The sequence below is a fragment of the Triturus cristatus genome, chromosome 12 (assembly GCF_964204655.1).
Source record: "Triturus cristatus chromosome 12, aTriCri1.1, whole genome shotgun sequence".
In the NCBI taxonomy this organism is placed as follows: domain Eukaryota; kingdom Metazoa; phylum Chordata; class Amphibia; order Caudata; family Salamandridae; genus Triturus; species Triturus cristatus.
The window spans coordinates 52,744,694-52,767,248 of record NC_140595.1 but is presented as its reverse complement, the minus strand read 5'-3'; the positions used below and the strand labels follow the sequence as shown (position 1 = coordinate 52,767,248).

General features: G+C 48.2%; 1 protein-coding gene across 1 annotated transcript in view; it reads right to left on the bottom strand.

The window, feature by feature from the left end:
- Nucleotides 1-22,135, bottom strand: part of LOC146772442 (uncharacterized) — a 179,809-nt gene extending 157,674 nt beyond the window's left edge. Inside the window, exon 1 of the mRNA XM_085638717.1 lies at nt 19,212-22,135. Within this exon, the coding sequence (XP_085494843.1) occupies nt 19,212-19,264 (53 nt within the window). The 5' untranslated portion in view covers nt 19,265-22,135. The remainder of the gene's footprint in view (nt 1-19,211) is intronic.
- Between the last annotated feature and the right edge of the window lie 420 nt (nt 22,136-22,555).

Genomic DNA, 22,555 nt, shown 5'->3' with positions numbered 1-22,555 from the left:
TGCTTGCTCGCGGTCGCCAACTTGACGTTGAGGACCGCGAGCAAGCAACAAATGACCGCAACACTACGCTACGCGTGTTCGCACTGTGCTATGTGCAGTTCGCGTAGTGCGAAGTAGCGCAAACTTCGCAAACTACGCGAGCGTAGCGTAGTGCTTTGCCCAGGCTTACTGGTAACCTTGTGCAAGTTCGTGTGCATCTTCAGTTAAGCTACCAGTGTTTTGGAAATATTGAGGCGGAGGCTCATCCGCCGAAGACTGCACCACCCCAGGATGACAAGGGGGCCGCGTGGTGCGAATTCACCGTCCCGTAACAGGGGGCTTGCACGCAGGATTGAGGACACGTCAGCATGTGGGGGTTCACTATGGACTAAATACCGCAGGAACAAATGCATCCAAACGTTGGTTTATATCAGGGAACTACAACTCCCACAAGTCTCCACAATGCCAAATTTAGGGAGGAGCCTTGTAAGCATTATGGGAGTTAGCCCGCCACAGAATGAACTTTCCCTGTAGCCCATGAAGAAGAGGACACTCGAAACGTGTCGGCAAAGGTGGAAAGCTGCATTACTTACCTACGTGTCCGTACCTGATTTGATTAAAGGCTGGTAACCTGTGCAAGTTCGTGTGCATCTTCAGTTGAGCTACCAGTGTTTTGGAGGTATTGACTTGTGTTGTAACTGTTTGAGCATTGTAAAAAATGTGTGGTAATTGTAGGTCAAAGTAAAAACTTTCTTGTAAACGCTGTTTCCCGGTTTATGGAATGAGGATGTGTTTAATCTGTTTAGGGTTGGGTGGTTTGCCCTTGTATGATGAGATACTTACTAATGCATTATTGAATGTTACAGAATGGGTTGGAGTTTAGTGATGTGTTTGTGTATTGTTGGTGGGTGCCACATGGGTAGGTGAGGTGGTGTATTGTGTGGGGTAGGATACGGAGTATGTTTATAACAGCACAGGTAAATGCATGCTGGGAAACATGTACAATTCTGGTCCAGAACACCCATTTGGCCACTCGGATGAGGATGGACTGCCAAGACCCAACCATGTCCCAAATTCCACATGAGGGGATGGTTTGAACGTTTTTGTCTGGGCTGAGGGACGATTTTTGTTCCAGTCTGGCCTAGATTCCAAGTCTGGCCCATATTCTCCGTGATATATGTCTTTAATGCATATCAAATTCTTTTCACTTGTTTGTACATTCCTTTCATTCGCACGCATGTAAGAGAAATTTACTTACACTTGCACTGGGTTTGCGTCACAAAAGTGGTGCAAACCAAAAAACAAAATGTTTTTGGGAACTTACTTTTCAGAGCAAATCATAATTAAGGCTTCCTATTTTCTGTTTTTACAGATTTTTACAGATAAATACAGACAGATGGTTTCTGCAATTCATTTTTTTATGTGGATAAATAAAGTAATGGTGCTTCTTTAAGTGAACCTCCGTGCTGTCTTTCATGAATTATAGCCCAACAGCTGATCAACTGGACAGCATGGGAAATTAAAAAACAGGACGAAATGTCTTTAAATAAAGGCATATGTCAACATACATTTGTGAAATAATGCTAATACTTACCAGTGGATGTATTTTTATGTAATATTTGGCAGCTTAAATAGCTAAAACACGACAGACATTAAAGTATGAGTGTGCGTCGATCAGTTAAATAATTATGAAAATGTACAGTTTTACAACTTCATTTTTACGCAAACCACTAAATAAATATGGATAAATACAGAAAAAATGGCCAAAAAATAAATATGGATAAATACAGACAGAAATATGAAGAGAAATAAAAAACTATAAAACCGGGAGCCCTAATCATAATTTACATTGGAAAGTTACCCAAAGTAACGCAAAGTAGAGCTATGCGTTAGTATGTGCTACTTTGTATCGAAAGGGCATTCCATGGGTGGTAACATGGGTGCTCCCATGCAACCACCCACGGGTTTTGACACACATCTCCATCTGCTGACATCCGTAGACAGGATTTGAGCAAAAATGTACACCTCCTTGAAGATGGCGTAGTCCAGCCAGTTTAAAAAGTCTCCACATTTGTACTTGTGCTGCACTGTACAGCGCACACACAAAGTGGGAAAAGCTCTAAAGTATAATTTTCACACTGGAAAGGTGCACTTCCAGTCTAAAGTGTGCCATGCCTGGGGGAGAGAAAAACAGCACTATATCTTAGTAGTTATAGCACTATCCTGATAGCTCCCTGCGACGCAAAGCAGCGCTGGAACTTCAGCTGCTGCGCTGTGTTGCATCAAAAGTTAGTAAATTTCCCCCATGAACCTGAGCTTACACTTATTCAAGTCTGCAACACAATGTAGATGAGCACTCGCAGGCCTTTACAATGGTCAATGCCTTGATGCATTGCATTGTGGGCGAGCACACAAAACTTTAGTAAATGTCGGGCCTCTGAATTTTGAAGTCAAAGCCACTACAAATATCTTTCAGTGCACGCGCTGCCTGTTGTGAGGCATAGGGTGGCTTACCAAGAACACAAAGGGGCTTGGAATCCACCCACTGCGTAGCATTTGTTTGGCTTTGTTACCTTCCCTCCTAGTCTGCGAGCCATAAAACCAGAATTACTAGTCCATGCCTCTTTTTCTCTAGTACAGCAGGTGTGCTGAGAGGAAGAGGAAGTGGAACCAGGCCTGGGGGTGGTGGGGCATGAAGGGTTCATGGCATATATGGTCTACATTTTAAATGTCTCAGGAATGTGCTTCTCAAAGCCCAGGTATGCATGAGATGGGGCAGCTGGTGTGTCTTTTGTAGGGTTTCACAGATGTATGCTTGTACTTTTAGGCCCTGATAGTTACAAGTTTGTCGGAATTTACTGAGCACCGCGTAAATCCATGTTTGTGCAGGGCGCTGAATTCCGAGTTGGGGTGGTACTTACCGTCTCCCGTAATTACCTGGATTGTTAAATATCTCACAGTTCGTTAAATTACAGCAGATTAAACCTGCCTGAAATTTAACAGGGGGAAAGTGTACTGTATTTACTGCATTAAAATCTGCATGTTATTCCCCCACAACACGGGATTGGTGCTATTTACAGCACCCGATAAATTAAAGTACCAGGCAGGACCATTATTAAACTGGTGCAATAAATATCACCTTTATTACGACACTCTCGGAATGAGGGCCACAGCGGTGTATAATGAACTGAGGCAAGAAAGCACAGGTGTGAGTGCGTGTGTACGAATTTACTTGTAAGTTTTTAATATTCTAGTTCTGCATGTGCATGTGTACACAGAAAATAAAGTTTGCAAAGATTTGTGTAGGATATCTTGTTTCTAGATGCATGTGTGATGAGATAGGAGCACATGGCTGTGTGTATACACGTGCAACAGGACAGGAGGGCACCCCATGTGTGCAAATAATGTTTGTGATAAGTATGCATACATGTATGTACAGTCCTATCTTCCTTTATTTTGAAAGTGATGCCACGTATACACACACACACATACAAGAAAGGCACACGCATTTGAAGGATTGTGTTCTTGGGGACTGGAGATGGCAGGCATGTTGCATCAACATGCATGAATGCATGAAAGAGGCATGAGCCAAGATCTGCATCTGTGAGATAGCAAGAGGTGACCCAGTGGCATAAGACAAAATTATGGGTCTCCCCTGCAGAATGTGACTGTGCCTCCCATGTTTCAGATATTCATTGGCTGTGGGCTGTAGGTGTAAGGGTTCGCAGGATCTTCTGCAGGAGCATCAGGAATCAGAAGAGTAAGTCTCCGTCCTCCCCTACGGCCCTCCGTCTCTATCAAACCCTAGAGAACCGGATGGCACGCCAGGGGAAAACAGGGTAACAAAACAAGGGAAGGAGGGTGTGACTTCAGAGGTGTGGCTGGTTGGTACCAAGGACGTGGTTCTTCTCTGTGCGTGCTGTAATAGAAAATTCTACTTTATACTACATATCACCTTATGCATTTCCCAGGCAGAAACAAGTCCCTAATCCACATACCACGGGGGTCTTGTTTAGCATAAGAGATGCCACCTCCACTGGATTAGTAAGGGACTAAGGACGAGGGGGGCAGGCGTGGAGCAAACCAACTTCTACTTCATATACCCTATAAGACAAACAATACAGTGAATGGTCTACCTAGAACATTAATGATGATACACAATTCTTTTCCCCCTCTTACTCACTAGGAAGATATACAACTGCGTCCCTCTATTTCCACATGGAATGTAATAGCAAAAAAGGTGTAGTGTGAATAGAATAACTCTTAGGGAGAAAGACAAAACAATAATAATTATATTCACCCACCCCGTGTTAAATTCCTAAGTGCAAGAACAAAAGAGTAGCGCACAGCGCTGTTACCGTGCTTCAGAAGAACTCTGGTCACTATGGCGTGGTCCACGCTAGCGTCCCCTATGGATAAGTCGGTCTTCTGTTTCCAGGGGAGACCAGCACCACTGAAGGGAGGTGGGTAAATGGCTGAACAGGTGCAAGGAGGGAAAGGAAGTGTGTGGACTCAACTGAAGATATGAACCAACTTGGGCGTAATGAACTGTAGAGGAGTTTGGAAACGCTTCTCCTTAGTGAGGGAACCGAGGGCACAGTGCGGGGAATATGCTTGTGTCTACACCCAACCACCACCCAGGAGTGAGCACCCCCACGACACAGCAGCTCTGGGGGAGGTAGATTACTGGCACTCACTCCGAAATCCGCCGCAATTGGCGGGAATCAAAAAATGCTATTTAAGCAGGAGCGAGCCTCCAGATGGACGAGAGGCTCGCGAATCGCCGCAGTATGCTTCGTGAGCAAACGCGGGCCTCTAGATGACAGAGAGGCTCGCAAATGACGGCAATAACGTCTCTTCAGAAAGACTCAAAACACACGGGCAGAACCCGAGAAGGCTCGGCGCCGACTAGCGCGACAACGGAAACAGGAAGTACAATCCGGAAGTCAGGCAAGCTAAGCGAGGACGGAAACCAGGCATCCAGCTAGAACGCTAAGCGCGTTCGTACGCGTCTTTGGTCCTTATATACTGGACCGTCTATCGATTCGGATCCCGGGGCATGACAGCACACTCCCCCCACAGCGGTCCCCCCCCGCTTTGGGCTTGTTGGGATACTTCAAATGAAACTGGCGAACCAGACGAGGGGCGTGCACATTAGCAACCGGTTCCCACGTACGTTCCTCTACTCCGTATCCCTTCCAATGTATGAGATATTGGAGTGTATTCCGCACCACACGGGAATCTACAATGGATTCCACCTCATACTCAGAATCATCTGAAAGAGAGACCGGAGCCGGACGTCGTGGGAGTCGGGTACCAGGTTCAACGGGTTTTACCAAGGAAACATGGAACACGGGGTGTATCTTCATAGAAGCAGGCAGTTCCAATTTCAAGGCCACTGGGTTTATCACACTGTGTACCGTGTACGAGCCTATGTAAGTAGGGTTGAACTTGCGTGGACCACGAAGTGCCAGATGTTTAGTGGAAAGCCACACCTTATCCCCTGGTTCATAAATGGGTTCTAACCTTCGATGTTGATCGGCCCCTTCCTTATATCTTGTTTTTGCTGCGTCTAGGTTCACTAGAGTGTTCCTCTGTATGTCCTGTAGTCGAGATAGAAGCTCATTAGCCGATGGGGTAGGGCCGTCCGGGGAAACCCCTGTGGGTAACAACTTGGGATGAAACCCGTTAGCACAATAGAATGGTGAGTAGCCAGTCGAAGAATGGGGGTTGTTGTTGTAAGCAATTTCTGCCACCCACACCCATTCATCCCATTCCCCTGGATCCTGTAGAGCCTGAGTTCTTATGTATTGCTCAAAACATTGATTGACCCTTTCGGTCTGCCCATCTGACTGCGGGTGATGACTCGAGGACAACCTGACGTCTATCCCAAGTAATGAGCATAAGCCCCTCCAGAATCGTGCTACAAACTGGGCCCCCCTATCAGATATTAAGACAGAAGGACACCCATGTAGCCTGACGATCTCACGTAAAAACACTGATGCAAGTTCACTGGCAGTAGGTAACCCACGCAAGGGGACAAAATGAGCGGTTTTAGAAAACATATCCACCACCACTAGCAAGGTATTATGCTGAGTTTGAGTCATGGGCAGCTCCACAATGAAATCAAGGGACACGGTATGCCAGGGTCCAGGAGGAACAGGGAGAGGCAAGAGCAAACCCACGGGGTTTTGGCGGGAGATTTTAGCTTGGGCACATATATGGCACGTCTTGATGTACCCCACTATGTCTTTCAGCATGCTTGGCCACCAGAATCGCTCACGTATTATTTGTGTGGTCTTTTTGATCCCAGGATGGCCTGCCAAGGAATGTGAATGGTACCAATCCAATACCTGATGTTGCAGTTCCTCGGTGGGCAAGACCACACCCCCTTGTACACATACACATCCATCTTGAATGGTAGTTTCTTGAGTTCCTACGATGTCCTTCAACCCTGACGACATCTGGTGTTGCCGAACCTTGGCGAGAAACTTTTCTTCAGTAAGTATCCCCCCTACAATAGCCACCTGCGAAGCATCGACCTCCACAACAAAGGGTAAGGCAGGATCCGGATGGTGAAGAACGGGGGCTCTGGTGAAGGCTAAACGCAACCGTCGAAAGGCATCTTCAGATTCCCTAGACCAGGTATAACTGACACCCTTCTTCAAGAGAGCCGTAAGTGGTGATGCCAATTCCGAAAAATCTTTGATGAACCTTCTATAAAAATTGGCAAAACCCAAAAAACTCTGTAACTCCTTGACAGTATTGGGCGCCGGCCAAGAAAGAACTGCCTTCACCTTACCGGGATCCATAGCCAGACCCCATGGAGACACAACAAATCCGAGAAAGGGCACTTCTTGCGTGTGAAAGGTGCACTTCTCTAGTTTACAATACAACCTGTTGTCTTGGAGGCGTTCTAAAACCTTCCGTACATGCAACACATGATCAGACAAGGAAACCGAGTAAATCAAGAGATCATCTATATAAGCTATGACAAACTCCTCCAGCATGTCTCTCAGCACTTCATTTATAAAAAATTGAAATGCTGCGGGAGCATTGCACAGCCCAAAGGGCATAACCAGATACTCGTACAACCCGTATTTGGTGCAAAAGGCTGTTTTCCATTCGTCTCCCTCCTTGACTCGCACAAGATGATAGGCTCCACGTAGGTCTAGTTTCGTGAAGTATTGTGCGCCTCGTACCTTGTCAAGGAGGGAGGAAATGAGGGGCAACGGGTAGCGATTCTTTATAGTAACCTGATTAAGCCGTCTATAATCAATGCAGCATCTCAAACCCCCCTCCCGCTTGGGAATGAAAAACAAGGAAGAAGAGGCCGGAGAACGCGAGGATCTGATGAACCCTTTTTCTAGCATGTCGTCCAGGTACTGTCTTAGATAGACGTTTTCCTTTTCCGTTAGCGAGTATACCCGACTGCACGGAATTCTAGCTCCTGCCTCCAAGTCTATACGGCAGTCATATGCTCTGTGAGGGGGTAGGATTTCTGCCTCTCGTGGATCAAATACAGCCTTCAGATCATTGTAGCATGTGGGTAACTCGGGCACCTGTTCCAATGTCTCCGAGGCACTATGTCCCAGAGTACCTGCTATCACTGCCTCCTGCCCTTGGATAGGTCGGAACGACAGGGTGGAATTCTCCCAATCAATGATGGGATTGTGGAGCTTTAACCATGGGATCCCTAATAAAACAGGAATATGCGGGGAATGGATCAGATCGAAGGATAGGTCTTCCTGATGATGGGGTTCGATACTCATATGTAGCTGTTCTGTTTGATGTGTTACTGGCCCTGAGCTAAGAGGTCTGCCATCAATAGCAGTAACCCTATTGCTGACGTCTTTCTTTATACTTGGTATGAGATTGGTCTTAGCCCAATCAACATCCATATAATTCCCTGAAGCCCCAGAATCGATCATGATTCGTACATGAAGACCCTGATGCTCATGTACGATATATGCTGGGACGTAAAAGTGTGAGGTGGAAGCTATGTCCTGATCAACAGGGGAGACCGCATAACCTGTAATGCCCGGGAGCCTGGCCTCAAACGACCCCGGACCCTCTAGTTTCCCTGTCGGTTGATAGTGCTTGGCTTGACCGGGCAGGCCCTTACAAAATGACCGGCTTTACCACAATACATGCAGAGTTTCTCTGCTCGTCTTCTTTGTCTCTCTTCGAGTGTCAAAGGGCCTCGCACCATACCTATTTGCATAGGCTCACTCTCATCCACAGACTTGGGTAAATCGCTCTTCTTCTCCTTGGAAAGGACATACCGAGGTTCACCCTTTCCTCTTTCGTGTTTTCGCTCTCTTAGCCTGTGATCAATTTGGACTACCAAATCTATAAGGTCAGAACAAGAGGCGGGTAAATCTACTATTTGGGATAACGCGTCCTTTATGTCATCCCGCAACCCTCGGTAGAAGAGCGTACCACGCTTTTCCTCTGGCCAATTGGCCTCCACCACTAATCTCTGGAATGTAGTTATATATTGTACCAACTCATGACTGCCTTGCTTCAAGGCCAACAGCTCGGTATCCGCCGCATGAGTATACATGTGGCGATCGAATAATTTACGGAATTCCCTCCTAAAGGCTCCGTAATTATACAACAATGGGTCGTCTCTATCTACTAGGGGTATCGCCCAATCTGCTGCGGACCCGCTCAAATAAGATATGGCAAAGGCTACCCTGGACTGCTCCGTAGGAAAGCAGTTCGCCTTGCACGAAAAGTGCAACTGGCATTGGCTGAGGAAAGCGGCACATCTCGCTGCGTCTCCTGCAAAGCGCTCAGGTGGAGCTAGAGGAATGGACTGGGGAGTAGTGACTTGAATCACGGGTTGTTGGTTGGTGCTTCTCTCTCCTGCAGAGGCCACTCTCTGTTGACCCTGTAAAGTATCTACTCTGGCCGCCAAGGCCTGAGTTTCGGCCTGCAAATTGCCTATCATGTTGGCTACATCTGCCAACGTTACTGTTCCCAGGTCCATGACGCTCGGGCAGAACACACTGTTAGGCTTAGCGTTCTGTAAGGGTTCGCAGGATCTTCTGCAGGAGCATCAGGAATCAGAAGAGTAAGTCTCCGTCCTCCCCTACGGCCCTCCGTCTCTATCAAACCCTAGAGAACCGGATGGCACGCCAGGGGAAAACAGGGTAACAAAACAAGGGAAGGAGGGTGTGACTTCAGAGGTGTGGCTGGTTGGTACCAAGGACGTGGTTCTTCTCTGTGCGTGCTGTAATAGAAAATTCTACTTTATACTACATATCACCTTATGCATTTCCCAGGCAGAAACAAGTCCCTAATCCACATACCACGGGGGTCTTGTTTAGCATAAGAGATGCCACCTCCACTGGATTAGTAAGGGACTAAGGACGAGGGGGGCAGGCGTGGAGCAAACCAACTTCTACTTCATATACCCTATAAGACAAACAATACAGTGAATGGTCTACCTAGAACATTAATGATGATACACAATTCTTTTCCCCCTCTTACTCACTAGGAAGATATACAACTGCGTCCCTCTATTTCCACATGGAATGTAATAGCAAAAAAGGTGTAGTGTGAATAGAATAACTCCTAGGGAGAAAGACAAAACAATAATAATTATATTCACCCACCCCGTGTTAAATTCCTAAGTGCAAGAACAAAAGAGTAGCGCACAGCGCTGTTACCGTGCTTCAGAAGAACTCTGGTCACTATGGCGTGGTCCACGCTAGCGTCCCCTATGGATAAGTCGGTCTTCTGTTTCCAGGGGAGACCAGCACCACTGAAGGGAGGTGGGTAAATGGCTGAACAGGTGCAAGGAGGGAAAGGAAGTGTGTGGACTCAACTGAAGATATGAACCAACTTGGGCGTAATGAACTGTAGAGGAGTTTGGAAACGCTTCTCCTTAGTGAGGGAACCGAGGGCACAGTGCGGGGAATATGCTTGTGTCTACACCCAACCACCACCCAGGAGTGAGCACCCCCACGACACAGCAGCTCTGGGGGAGGTAGATTACTGGCACTCACTCCGAAATCCGCCGCAATTGGCGGGAATCAAAAAATGCTATTTAAGCAGGAGCGAGCCTCCAGATGGACGAGAGGCTCGCGAATCGCCGCAGTATGCTTCGTGAGCAAACGCGGGCCTCTAGATGACAGAGAGGCTCGCAAATGACGGCAATAACGTCTCTTCAGAAAGACTCAAAACACACGGGCAGAACCCGAGAAGGCTCGGCGCCGACTAGCGCGACAACGGAAACAGGAAGTACAATCCGGAAGTCAGGCAAGCTAAGCGAGGACGGAAACCAGGCATCCAGCTAGAACGCTAAGCGCGTTCGTACGCGTCTTTGGTCCTTATATACTGGACCGTCTATCGATTCGGATCCCGGGGCATGACAGTAGGGGGGGGCTCCCTAAAGTAAAAGGGCCCTCTCTATGCTGCGGGGGTTCTCATTATGGCCCTTCGGTGGTTGTGAGGGGTTTGTGACAGTAGGGTGCCACGTGCCCTATGCCTCTGCAGCCTCCCCATAGCCAAGTGCTATACCAAGAATTTTTTTTTTTTTTTTAAACAACCCGAAGTGCAAAGTCCTTGCATTTTTTCATAAATGTCGGCGCTGCTGGGTTTGCCTTGCTCTTTGCCTGGGTTTATCTCACTCTGGTTGTTTCTGATGCCCTCATTATCCCATGGTCACCGTTTTCCTATCTTTCTCTTTCCCCCTGTTCCATCCATTTCTGCATTTCCTGCTCTTGCTCAGGGTCAATGTCTGATAAGCGCGGGTGCCCGCTACATGGAAAAACATCTCAACTTCAGCACTGTTCACAGATATAGCTGTAATATATTCGATTGCACCTCGGGCTCTTCAAGCTCACCACAGTAAAGAATATATTATGCTGTTTGTGGCAACAAGTTTACACAGACCTGCCTGTATAATGCCACCCTCTTTAGCATCACAAGTAGGTCTGATGTTGGCTGCCTGCCTTTTGGCTTTGACAATGCTTGTTTGGTTTTTATTTTTTTTATTTTTATTGCCTGGTCCTCGCCAATAATATATATATTTTTTTTTTATGTAAAAAAGCAAAACATTTTTTGGGGTCTCAAGAAGCACATATTGCCACAGTGGTCCATGTATTTCAAAGGAACTACTTTGTGTGTGGATGTGCTGCATGTGATTGAGCAGAATGCCGTCACTCACAATGAAGTTAGCCAATGGATGAGGTGGGCTGACCCACTGTCCTATAATGCATGCTGAAGTGGGAACAACACAAATATAAATGGCCCAAAAACAGACCAATGGAAAACGAGGACTGTTCGAAATCCCCTATAAGTGCACTATATATATAGTTTTGGTAAAATGTCTTTGCTAACTCCAGACCTAACAAGCATTTACAATGCAATGGTCTCGGCATTGTTAAAGTTAGAGCTGTTGGCATTGCTCATGACATTCTTGTATGTTTTTGTTTTTAAAACATTTAAAGAAACGGCATTGTTATTTACAATATCAATAGCTTAATCACTCTCCAATGCGAGACCTATTGCATTTGCACCCCCACACAGAGCCACCCACACAGAGCCACCCACACAGAGCCACCCACACACACAGAGCCTCCCACACACACACACAGAGCCTCCCCCCACACACACACACACTGAGCCTCCGACACACACACACAGAGCCTCCCACACACACACACACACAGAGCCTCCCACACACACACACACACACACAGAGCCTCCCACACACACACACAGAGCCTCCCACACACACACAGAGCTTCCCACACACACACAGAGCCAAGAATACAAAGTTACAAGCATTTATGTGCAGCAAGTCACTTAACGATAATACTCAATTTATTAGCCCGTAACAAAGAAAAGCTCAGGCTACCACTAATGAGCTTATTGGGAGGAAAACAAAACCTGAACGAAGCTGATGTTTGCTTAACGCATCAAAGACCGCAACTGCGGAGCATGTGACAGTGAAACAATTTATCTTCTTGTCGGCTGCTGATGCGGACACCTCAATACTCTGTTGCTCTCACCGCAAGCTAGTAAGCGGGCCGCGTTATGGCAGCAGCATGTCCCTGTTCGGAGAACCACGCTGTGCCTGTACAAGTCAGTTACTGTCCCACTTAATGCAGACAATGACCTAGGCCGTTGTCGTACTAAACAGCAGTGCAAGGGTGAAAGGTAGGACCGCTGGAATAATGCTATTCTGTTGCCACTCCGTTTACCACTGTGGTGGAATTACCACACAACCCATGTGCGGCATAACATGCGTAATAACAACAAAATACTAACCGAAATGGATCAAGTGTCTAAAACACGTAAACGTACTTGGCAGCCGAAGGCCATTCTCAAAGGTGGAACTTTTTTCCAGCAGCTTACTGCTGTCTCTGGGTGTTAAACTCCACCCCCCTTCTCGTGGGTGGAAAATAAATACTAGGAGGCGAGAAATTGATCTCGGCCCTACCAATGCACCTAAAGATACTGGAATTGTATAATGCTGGACAGGTTCCACGCCGCAACGATATTTCATTGACAAGGCTACGCCTGGCCACCGAGAATCACTAACACCCAATCTGGAGGATAAGGAGGTAGCTGGAAAACGCGACCAGGAAACAGTTTTAGGCTGGGCGGGCTTTTACTGGCCAACAGTGTCATTTTGCACGAATACTCCTTGAAGCTGATTTTCGGTAAGAACACACACGAGCAATAAATACAAGTAGAACAGCACCATGGTTTTACGGCGCGCATTCTGATATTTAAGATTAAACGAATGTACTTAAATCTTAATGGGGGCGGGGGGGTCCGTCGTCAATAGTAAGTTGCTTTGCGCAACGCTCCTCTTGCACCGGGGTCGGGGCACCCTTTGTAGGTGGTTCACTTATTTCCACCATAAGGAAATAGATACTGCCTTCAAAGCAAGTTGATAGCACCTGTTCGAAACCGGGGCATCAAATTACGGCACATTTGCTCTATAAGAGTCCTTGGGAAGCCATCGAGAGGTTCAAAGTAACATACGCCGCCATTACATGACTTGCTTAATCCGCCATTACAGCGACCCCGCCCGCCTGCCGCCATTACACGAACAGCACAGAGCCGCCATTACGCTGAGACGAGACTAAGAGGGAGACTGAAATGCCAGAAAGTCCCTTAACAGCGGCTCGTGCCGCCCGTTTGAGAGAGATAACACGAGTCTATACCATCTTTGCGCTCACCTGCTCGGCTGTCCCACCTGCTCGACTGAAAATCGCAGTGGTATGGCGTAGGCACGCCGGTCTCAAGACTTGACACTACTATAATACGCAATTTTATAATGCTTCACAATTGAAGCGTAGTCATTGTGCGGATTTCAAAGCCATGCAACGTTGCGATGCATATTGTTGAGTGACTGCGTTTCTAGGCACCTTTAGTCTCGGTAGCTTAAAAACAGCCGCTAACGACTCGGGTAAGATGTGCACCAAATTTATCGTGGTCGGACACTTACAGCACTCGAAAACCAACGTTATATATTTTCAACATGTGCACAACAATCGGCATAATACCGCAAAACTAACTCTCCCTGTCCGACATTTCTATTATTAACGTAACTGCTTTCTGAAACTAACACTGTCCTACGGCGACATTGTAATGTTAAACAAGTCTTACGTGCTGCTGCGGCGAGCGAGCCCAGCTGCCAGTCATTGAAGGAATCGCCCTGAACACCACCGCTTTTCTCCGAGGTCAAGCAGAAATGCCTCGGAGAAACGCAGCGGCATTTTCAGATTCGGGGGCATGTTTCTCTTTCTCTCCTCTTGCCATTGGCTGGAATGTTTACATTCCAGAGGAGAGAAAGAAAGTAAAAAACACGCCCCGAATCCAAAAAAGACGGGGCTTGTTTGGAGAGACAAAGCTCTTCTCCAATGGCTGACCAGCATTTAAGAGGCCAGCCAATGGAGAAGAGGGGAGAAGAGGGGCGGGTTCAAGCCCCTCTTCTGAAAACGTTAGCAGCCTTCGCTAGCCGAGACCTAAAAAGCACCAAACTCAGGTGTTTCTAAAATAAAGAAAACCCTATTTATTCACAATAAAAAAACACACCCATCGACGTCTACTCACCGGAATACACCGGGTAGCAAAAATGACAGCATACACACCCTTTCCTCCTAGTGACATCACAGCACTTGTCCTGTCCCACTCCTAGCTCCCAGAAGCCCCCTGTTTACTCTATGGGTGCTGAGGTGCTCAGGGAAAGGCAAGTAGTCAAGATGCAGAAACCCAACTAGACTTTTACAGCCTTGTTTACTGTGCGTGTCTGCCTCTGCCTTGATGATTCCTGGGTACAACAAACAACAGTGATTTTGGCAGGACTTGTTTGCAATGATTGTTTAATTTGTCATGAAGTTCAGAGGAGTGTAAATGTTTGTATCAGCATGTGTGTCTACAACCTTAAAGGAGCAAGACCCATTTCAGACAGATTCTGCCTTCTAGAATAAATAATTAAAAAAAAGACTGAAAGACAAACCGATGCTAAATATGCATGGACAGGCATGTTTATCTTTGGTTGCTGCACCATGTCGCGCAAGTTTTTTTTTGTAAATCTGCCTCATAGCCAAAACAAAAAATAATCATTGTCACAACCAATAGGGCTGGCTTGCCCATTGAGTTCTGACTAATGCATTAGCGATGCCTGCTGAAGTAAAAGGAATTGCTTTCTGTGTGCAACACATCTATGGTATAAATAATTTAATGTGTGATGATTCCGAGTGCCTTTCAGAACTAAAATAGTCCTTCATGTATTCCAGTGTAAGTACTCTACAGGAGGCGGAATGATACATGAAACAGCCAATAGCGTGAGGTGACAGGGATTTAGTCCTCTGGGCAGAGCCAAAGCACGCTCTAAGTTTAAATATTTGGTAACAGTCTTTCCTGCACACAGCTGGGCTGTAAAGCCAGGCCTAAGCGAATTGGTAACAGTAGATCCTGCAGAAATCTGCACAAGCTAGGTAGTGCTAGTAATCCACGAGGTGATAGTAAATGACGCACAGGGTGCAATAGTAACCTTTCATGCATTTGTGCTGCAAACATTTTCTTGGTACAAATCAGGACTTTATACAGAAGACGATGGATTATGTGTGGTAAATCCGTAATTATGCAGAAACCGCTGCTGCCACATAATTGCAAAATTCCAGTGGCCAGTCTTGCCAGTAAGGAAGATATGTGACTCCTACAACATGTAAGCCTGATTGTTTTGTGTAACGCATCTTGTACATTGATTTACACAGTTGTATGATTTATTGTCAATGTATAATGTGTGCTTGTGCCGCAAAGAGCTCTGACATCCTACAGTGGAATGATTAGCACTATACGAGGAAATACATAAAAATAGCTTAATAATGTGCTATTTACATTGATATTTGTGTAACTACTCAGACAGACATCTGACATTCTTATACTGCATGAATATTATATGCCGGGATTAAATAACGTGAAAAGCCTGCCTCCAACTCATAGTTTCTCTTAAGTACTTGTGAAGTGATAAGCTGTGTGCCTTTGTTTCCCTCAAGTGCATTGGCATCCAGGTGATAGGCTCAAGATATCCTCCAACCAGGATGATACTGTAACAAAAGGAAGGCTGGGGGCCCTTTAAATCAGGCCTTTGTTTTGATGCCTGCAAGTTGCTGCACTGAAACACAAAAGCAGACAACATGCAGGCACTGCTGAATGTGTGCCGGAGTTAGATCAGGACAAACTCAGTTTATTTCCCTAGGGTTGACGGATACCGGATCCAAGTCAAGAATAGTAAACAGATCAGGATCCGACTTGACCCCCTCCACCCTCATTTCCCGCTCTGGCTGTATAACAACAGGAGATGGTGATTGGGGCACTGAGTACAACAGCATACGTGCATAATCAAACATACACACACCACAGTGATAGGAAAGCCCGCAGAGAAGGTCACGCAGCCACACTCCTGTACAAACATTAACAGAAAGAGACACACACCACAAGAAAACACACAGGCAGAGAGAAAAACAAGTAGAGATCAATGGTCAAAGTGGGCAGGGATCTGTAAGGGCACGCCGTGCCCAAACTTTTTAAATTTAACAAAAACAGTTCCTGTACTTCTAGGTAAAGGTGGAAGGAAGGGACTTTCCTGTGCTGTCAATCCAGGAAGGGACAGACAGCTAAACAAAAACCAAGCCTTCTTCACAAGGTGCCTGCTGCTTGAAAAAAATGCAACACAAATGTGTGTAAATTGGTTAATCTACAAATGTAAAGGCTGCCTGGAAGCCGATATTGGCTTTAATATCAGAGTCACTCGAAGCTTCGTAGTGACAGAGATTTATTTTTTCGGAGAGGTAATGTAAGGGTGTCACCAGCTGACCTGTGGAGTGCATGCTTTTGAAGAACAGTTATAAATAATGTTTGCACTAGGTGTAATCTGCATTTTACTAAAATCTATATTTTTGAACCACTTTAAATAAATATTTGTGGTATCCCCGAGACAGTTTTAAATGCTCACTCACACACTCACTCTTCGCAACTCCTTTTAAGACTCATACCCTCACTCATCATACGGTGAAATAAAAAGATCTCCGCTAAAGAGAGCCTTTGGGGGACCCATAGGGCATTGCAGCGCCAGTCCTACAAGGAGCAACGCCCAATGATGAAGCATGACAGCCCCTGGGATGTGTGACTGCAACAAAAGACACAACTTGTGGTGAGAAAATCGAACCTAGAAACGCATTTCTGTACTTACCTTCTTTCAGGACACTAGTTGTGTCTCAATAGGAACAGTAACCCAAATCTTGGATTAATATTACTACTTCTAGCACGGGTACCGGACCACAACTAGCTCCTAGGCCCCCCCCCCTTCCTTACTTGATAAACGTCAGGGTGTCAACAGCTGACTTGTGGAGTGCATGCTTTTAATGGCCAGTTATAAATAATGTTTGCGCTAGATGTAATCTGCATATTACTAAAATCTATATTTTTGAAGCACTTGTCTTAAATCTAAACCTTTTTTGCTTATTTCGTGGAAGCCCATCTTATACTTTGTGTAGTGCAAGTTCAAAATAATGACTTACATATTCAATGTGCTTTTTGCCACAGGTACCTTGTAGCACTAAAAATACACATGAAATTATGCCCCATTGGACTAACCAGGATTCAATTCTGTGGCTCTCTAGTTACACATAAAGGCATCTGCTGTGATGGAATTAACCAATAGAAGTTTCATAACGTAAAATACAACATTTCCCGCTGAATAGTTTGATTTGCATGTATTTTTCATTTAAGGTGTGGATATTTTATGGCCAGGTAACTGAAGGTGAAAGACCAACAAAGTAGTTACAGAATAGGTTGTTTTTTTGAGCCTCACCTTTGACCAGGTCCACATGGTCACTGGCCCAGCGCCCACTGCACTCGGGATCAGTTCCCATACTTTTTTAGTAGAAATGTACATACTCAACCCACATAAACACACAGTGTCAAACAAGAAAAAACAGGTAGAGGTGTGTAGGCATGAACCACACAAACACACAAGCACGGAGGCACAGAGACTCAGGCAAACAGACCCAGACACAGGGCCGCAGAAACCACAAAGAGAGACACGTCGGCTGACACACACACAAGCACACATAGAAATGAAAACATGAAAAGAAATCACACAAACACACACATATACACGCACACACTTACTAGCCCAAATTCTATGGTGGGGTGGGGTGTCCTGCCGTGTAGCACAAGACACAAAGTTGATGGAGGGAATACTGAACATATCAAAACATTCACCCCCCAGTCAAGAGATCTGGGTTAAATCCATCATTGTTTTGCTCACCATGCCACCCCAGTTTAGACCTGGCCATATGCAAATCAGTCTTGACCCTGTGCTTCATGGGAACAGTCCAGCCCAAACTGCCAGGCCAGGACCTCCCTGGGCCGGAAACAAACATCCTAGGACCGGTTTCGGGGTTTCTCCCCTCATCAGCCAAAATAGCTTGAATTCAGTGGCACAGTGAGCTCGGGACCCACGTCTGGGCATACCCGACGCACTTAGGGCGAGAAAACAAAAGACACACAGTTGATGGACGTAATGCTGAACAAATCAAAACATTCACCCCCAGTCAAGAGATCTGGGTTAAATGAAATGAAATGAAAAAGGATTTCTAAAGCGCATGGCTGCCCTCGAGCGTCCCAGCGCTAAACAATACACAAAGCCACTACCCCAGGACACCAAGAGGAACCTACAGAGGGAAAAGGTAAGTCTTCAATCCTTTACGGAATTTTGCCAAATTTGGTTCTTTACGCAGGGCCAGCGGTAACGCATTCCATAATTGACCCGCATTAATGGAAAACCGGCGGCCACCTGTTTTCACCTTTTCCATAATTGTTTTGCTCACCATGCCATCCCAGTTTACACCTGGCCATATGCAAATCAGTATTGACCATGTGCCTCATGGGAACAGTCCAGCCCAAACTGCCAGGCCAGGACCTCCCTGGACCGGCCGTGTAGCACACTACCTACGTCCGTGTATGTAGGCAAAGTTGGGATGCTTTGTAGAACGCTTACAAAACGAACCTTCCCAAACATTGGGATAGCCAAATGGAAATTATACTGCCATTATGATAAAGCCCTCATCACGTCCTGCATGGGCAGCACGTGCAAATTGTGAATCTCTGTAAGTATAGCAGGGGTCCAGCTAAAAATGTAAATAAATAAATATATATAAATATATATGTGTGACCCTCAGAAGCATTAGGTCTACTCCCTTGTTCTGGAAAAAGCTGAAAACGTGGCTTTTCTCAAGCCCATAATCCCCCTCCATGCCCCACTGTTACCTTTCGGCATCCAGCGCCATGACACTCCTTAGAGTAGCAGCTGCGCTCTACAAATACTCCCACGTAGGCACATAGGGAGCTCACTCATCCCGAGTGGTGAGGGGTCCAATAGACAAATAGAACTCACTCTCCCCCAGAGAGTGGATGGGTCAAGCAAATGTAATGCTCACTCATCTCTGGAGCAGGAGGATTCTGCAGACAAAGACTACTCACTCATTCCAGCAGGATGGATCTCACAGGGTGCTCACTCACTCACTCCCATTGGAGAGATATACTGCAGACACAGGGTACTCATCAGCTCTGGAAGGCAGAATTAGTGCAAGCGCAGGGTACTTACTCATACCAAGCGGGAGGTCTCCTGTCCTGAAGACACAGAGTACCACACATACCCAGCAGGAGGTCTCCTGCAGACACGGAGTACTCACTCATTCCCGAGGGACTCCCCTTCCTCCAGCATAACCGGCATAGGTATCTCCATTGCACCGCTGGGCTGCTCGTGCTCCACGGCTCTGTGGCTCGCTGTAGGCTCTGTGACTTCACTACTCACAGCTTTTCGTGGCCACCGTGGTCGTTCTTTACTCTTTCTTCCGCTGCTCTCCAGTGACCCTTTTGGCTCAATGTTCCCAGGTGCCTGGGGTCTCGGAGCTCACAAATTGGGCCACTGGGCTCAAAGTTCCCCAATGCACGTAGCCACTATGGTGTCGCCGTGGCTACTGTGGCCTCAGTGTTCCACGATGTCTGTGGTCACTGAGGTCTCTCTGTGAGTAGTATGGGCTAGTGTTCCCAATGCCCGTGGTCAGTCTGGACTTTATTGAATGTATCCCGTCCTCTGCGGATCACTGGCAGCCCTACAGACTCAATGTTCCCCAATGCGCATGGTCACTGTGGTGTTGCTGTGGTTACTGTGGCCACAGTGGTCCCCAATGCCTGTGGTCACTGTGGTCTTTACAGAATGTGGTCACTGCCCTCTACTGCTCACTGGGACTCCTATGCTCAATGCTCTGGAATGCCTGTGGTCTCTCAGGGGTCAGCGTTCCCCAATGCCCGTGGTTACCACGCTCCTTAAGGGCTCAGTGTTCTACTTGCATGTGGTCCAGTCTTTATTGAGTGTGGTCTCAGACTTCACCTGGTGCCCTATAGGCTCAAGGGTCCTGGATGCCTGTGGTCACCGTGGGTACTCTGGGCTCAATGTTCCGGAATGCCGGCGGTCCCTGTGGCTCAGTAACCCTCTTGCATGTGGTCCACGTAGTCTTTATTGAACGTGGTCTCCGTCCTCACCAGAACCCCATAGGCTCAATGTCCCCTGACACCCATGGACACCGTGGCGTTCCCCAATGCCTGCGGTTACTGTGGTTCCCCAAAGCCTCAGCGTTCACAGAAGCCTGTGGTCACTGTGGGCTCTCAGTGGGCCCCGCGTTCCCCAAGCTCCTTGGCCACCGTGGTCTCACTGTGGCTCCTCTGCTCCGACACTTCCCAGTTGCCCGTAGTCACTGTGGTCTCTGTTGAATGTGGTCACCTCTTCTGCTGCTCGCTGGGGGCCAATAGGCGCAATGTTCCGGGTGCCTGTGGTCTCTCCGTGGGCCCCGCGTTCCCCAAGGCCCCTGGCCACCGTAGTCTCGCTGTGGGGCCCTGTTCCCACACTTCCCAGTCGCCTGTTGTCACCGTGGTCTCTGTTGAATGTGGTCACCTCTTCTGCTGCTCGCCGGGGTGCCTGTGGCCCTCTGTGGGTTCTACGTTCCCCAAGGCCCCTGGCCACCGCGGTCTAGCTTTTGGGGCCCCCGCTCCTACACTTCCCCGTCGCCTGTTGTTACCGTGGTCTCTGTTGAATGTGGTCACCTCTTCTGCTGCTCGCCGGGGGCCAGTAGGTGCGATGTTCCAGGTGCCTGTGGTCTCTCTGTGGGCCCCGCGTTCCCCAAGGCCCCTGGCCACCGTAGTCTCGTTGTGGGCCCCTGTTCCCACACTTCCCTGTTGCCTGTTGTCACCGTGGTCTCTGTTGAATGTGGTCACCTCTTCTGCTGCTTGCCGGGGGCCAGTAGGCGCAATGTTCCGGGTGCCTGTGGTCTCTCCGTGGGCCCCGCGTTCCCCAAGGCCCCTTGCCACCGTAGTCTCGCTGTGGGCCCCTGTTCCCACACTTCCCTGTTGCCTGTTGTCACCGTGGTCTCTGTTGAATGTGGTCACCTCTTCTGCTGCTTGCCGGGGGCCAGTAGGCGCGATGTTCCGGGTGCCTGTGGTCTCTCCGTGGGCCCCGCGTTCCCCAAGGCCCCTTGCCACCGTAGTCTCGCTGTGGGGCCCTGTTCCCACACTTCCCAGTCGCCTGTTGTCACCGTGGTCTCTGTTGAATGTGGTCACCTCTTCTGCTGCTCGCCGGGGTGCCTGTGGCCCTCCGTGGGTTCTACGTTCCCCAAGGCCCCTGGCCACCGCGGTCTAGCTTTTGGGGCCCCCGCTCCTACACTTCCCCGTCGCCTGTTGTTACCGTGGTCTCTGTTGAATGTGGTCACCTCTTCTGCTGCTCGCCGGGGGCCAGTAGGTGCGATGTTCCAGGTGCCTGTGGTCTCTCTGTGGGCCCTGCGTTCCCCAAGGCCCCTGGCCACCGTAGTCTCGTTGTGGGCCCCTGTTCCCACACTTCCCTGTTGCCTGTTGTCACCGTGGTCTCTGTTGAATGTGGTCACCTCTTCTGCTGCTTGCCGGGGGCCAGTAGGCGCGATGTTCCGGGTGCCTGTGGTCTCTCCGTGGGCCCCACGTTCCCCAAGGCCCCTTGCCACCGTAGTCTCGCTGTGGGCCCCTGTTCCCACACTTCCCAGTCGCCTGTTGTCACCGTGGTCTCTGTTGAATGTGGTCGCCTCTTCTGCTGCTCGCCGGGGGCCAGTAGGTGCGATGTTCCGGGTGCCTGTGGTCTCTCCGTGGGTTCTCCGTTCCCCAAGGCCCCTGGCCACCGCGGTCTAGCTTTGGGGCCCCTGCTCCCACACTTCCCCGTCGCCTGTTGTCACCGTGGTCTCTGCTGAATGTTGACTCCTGGAGCCTCGCAGCACAAAGACCTGCTCCAGCGCCGTGTCCTCTGGCCCCGGCCGCCGCGTCGTCGACCAAAGTCCAGGCCCGGCTGCTGACTTCACTTTTTCCGCAGGAGTTACCACGAACCCCCGGGCCGCTGCACCGCTCAGCACAACCTTATCTGTGCTGGCGCCCTGCACTGCCAACACAGGCACCTCACACCCCCTCTCTCCTCCTCCTCAGCAGCCCCCTCCCATGATGCTCTCGGTTACCATGGCGACAGCAGGTGCACACTAAAAAGATGGATTTCTGAGCGCTCGTGGCGCAGGAAGCATCTCTTGGAGAAAGACAAAGCAGGAATGACGCTGGTCCTTGGAAAGAGTGACTCAGCGCGAGAAGGGGGGGGGGGGGTCTGAGAGGGGGTGGGAGGGTAGGTGCGCATGCTGGTGAGGGTCTGTGTGTCTTGAGGCATCGGAGCCCAAGTGCTGGGGATCCTTGTTTGCCTGCGTGCTTCCAAATGGCTTTGCGCAATCGTCATTAAAAACAAACACCCCACAGTTCTTTATCTATTTATTTCTCTTTTTTTACTATAGCGCCAAACTGTTACTTCAGGGCACAGCTTCAGAGGTCAGCGCACGATGATATTGAGTGCTTTTAGGCAGAGGACACAGCTGCTTATCGCTTGGCGCTTGAATAACAGTGTTAATTATTACTCACCCGTTCTTAATTTACCTCAGAAGGATGAAAGGCCGAGTTGGTCGAGCCACTGGTTGCTTGTGGG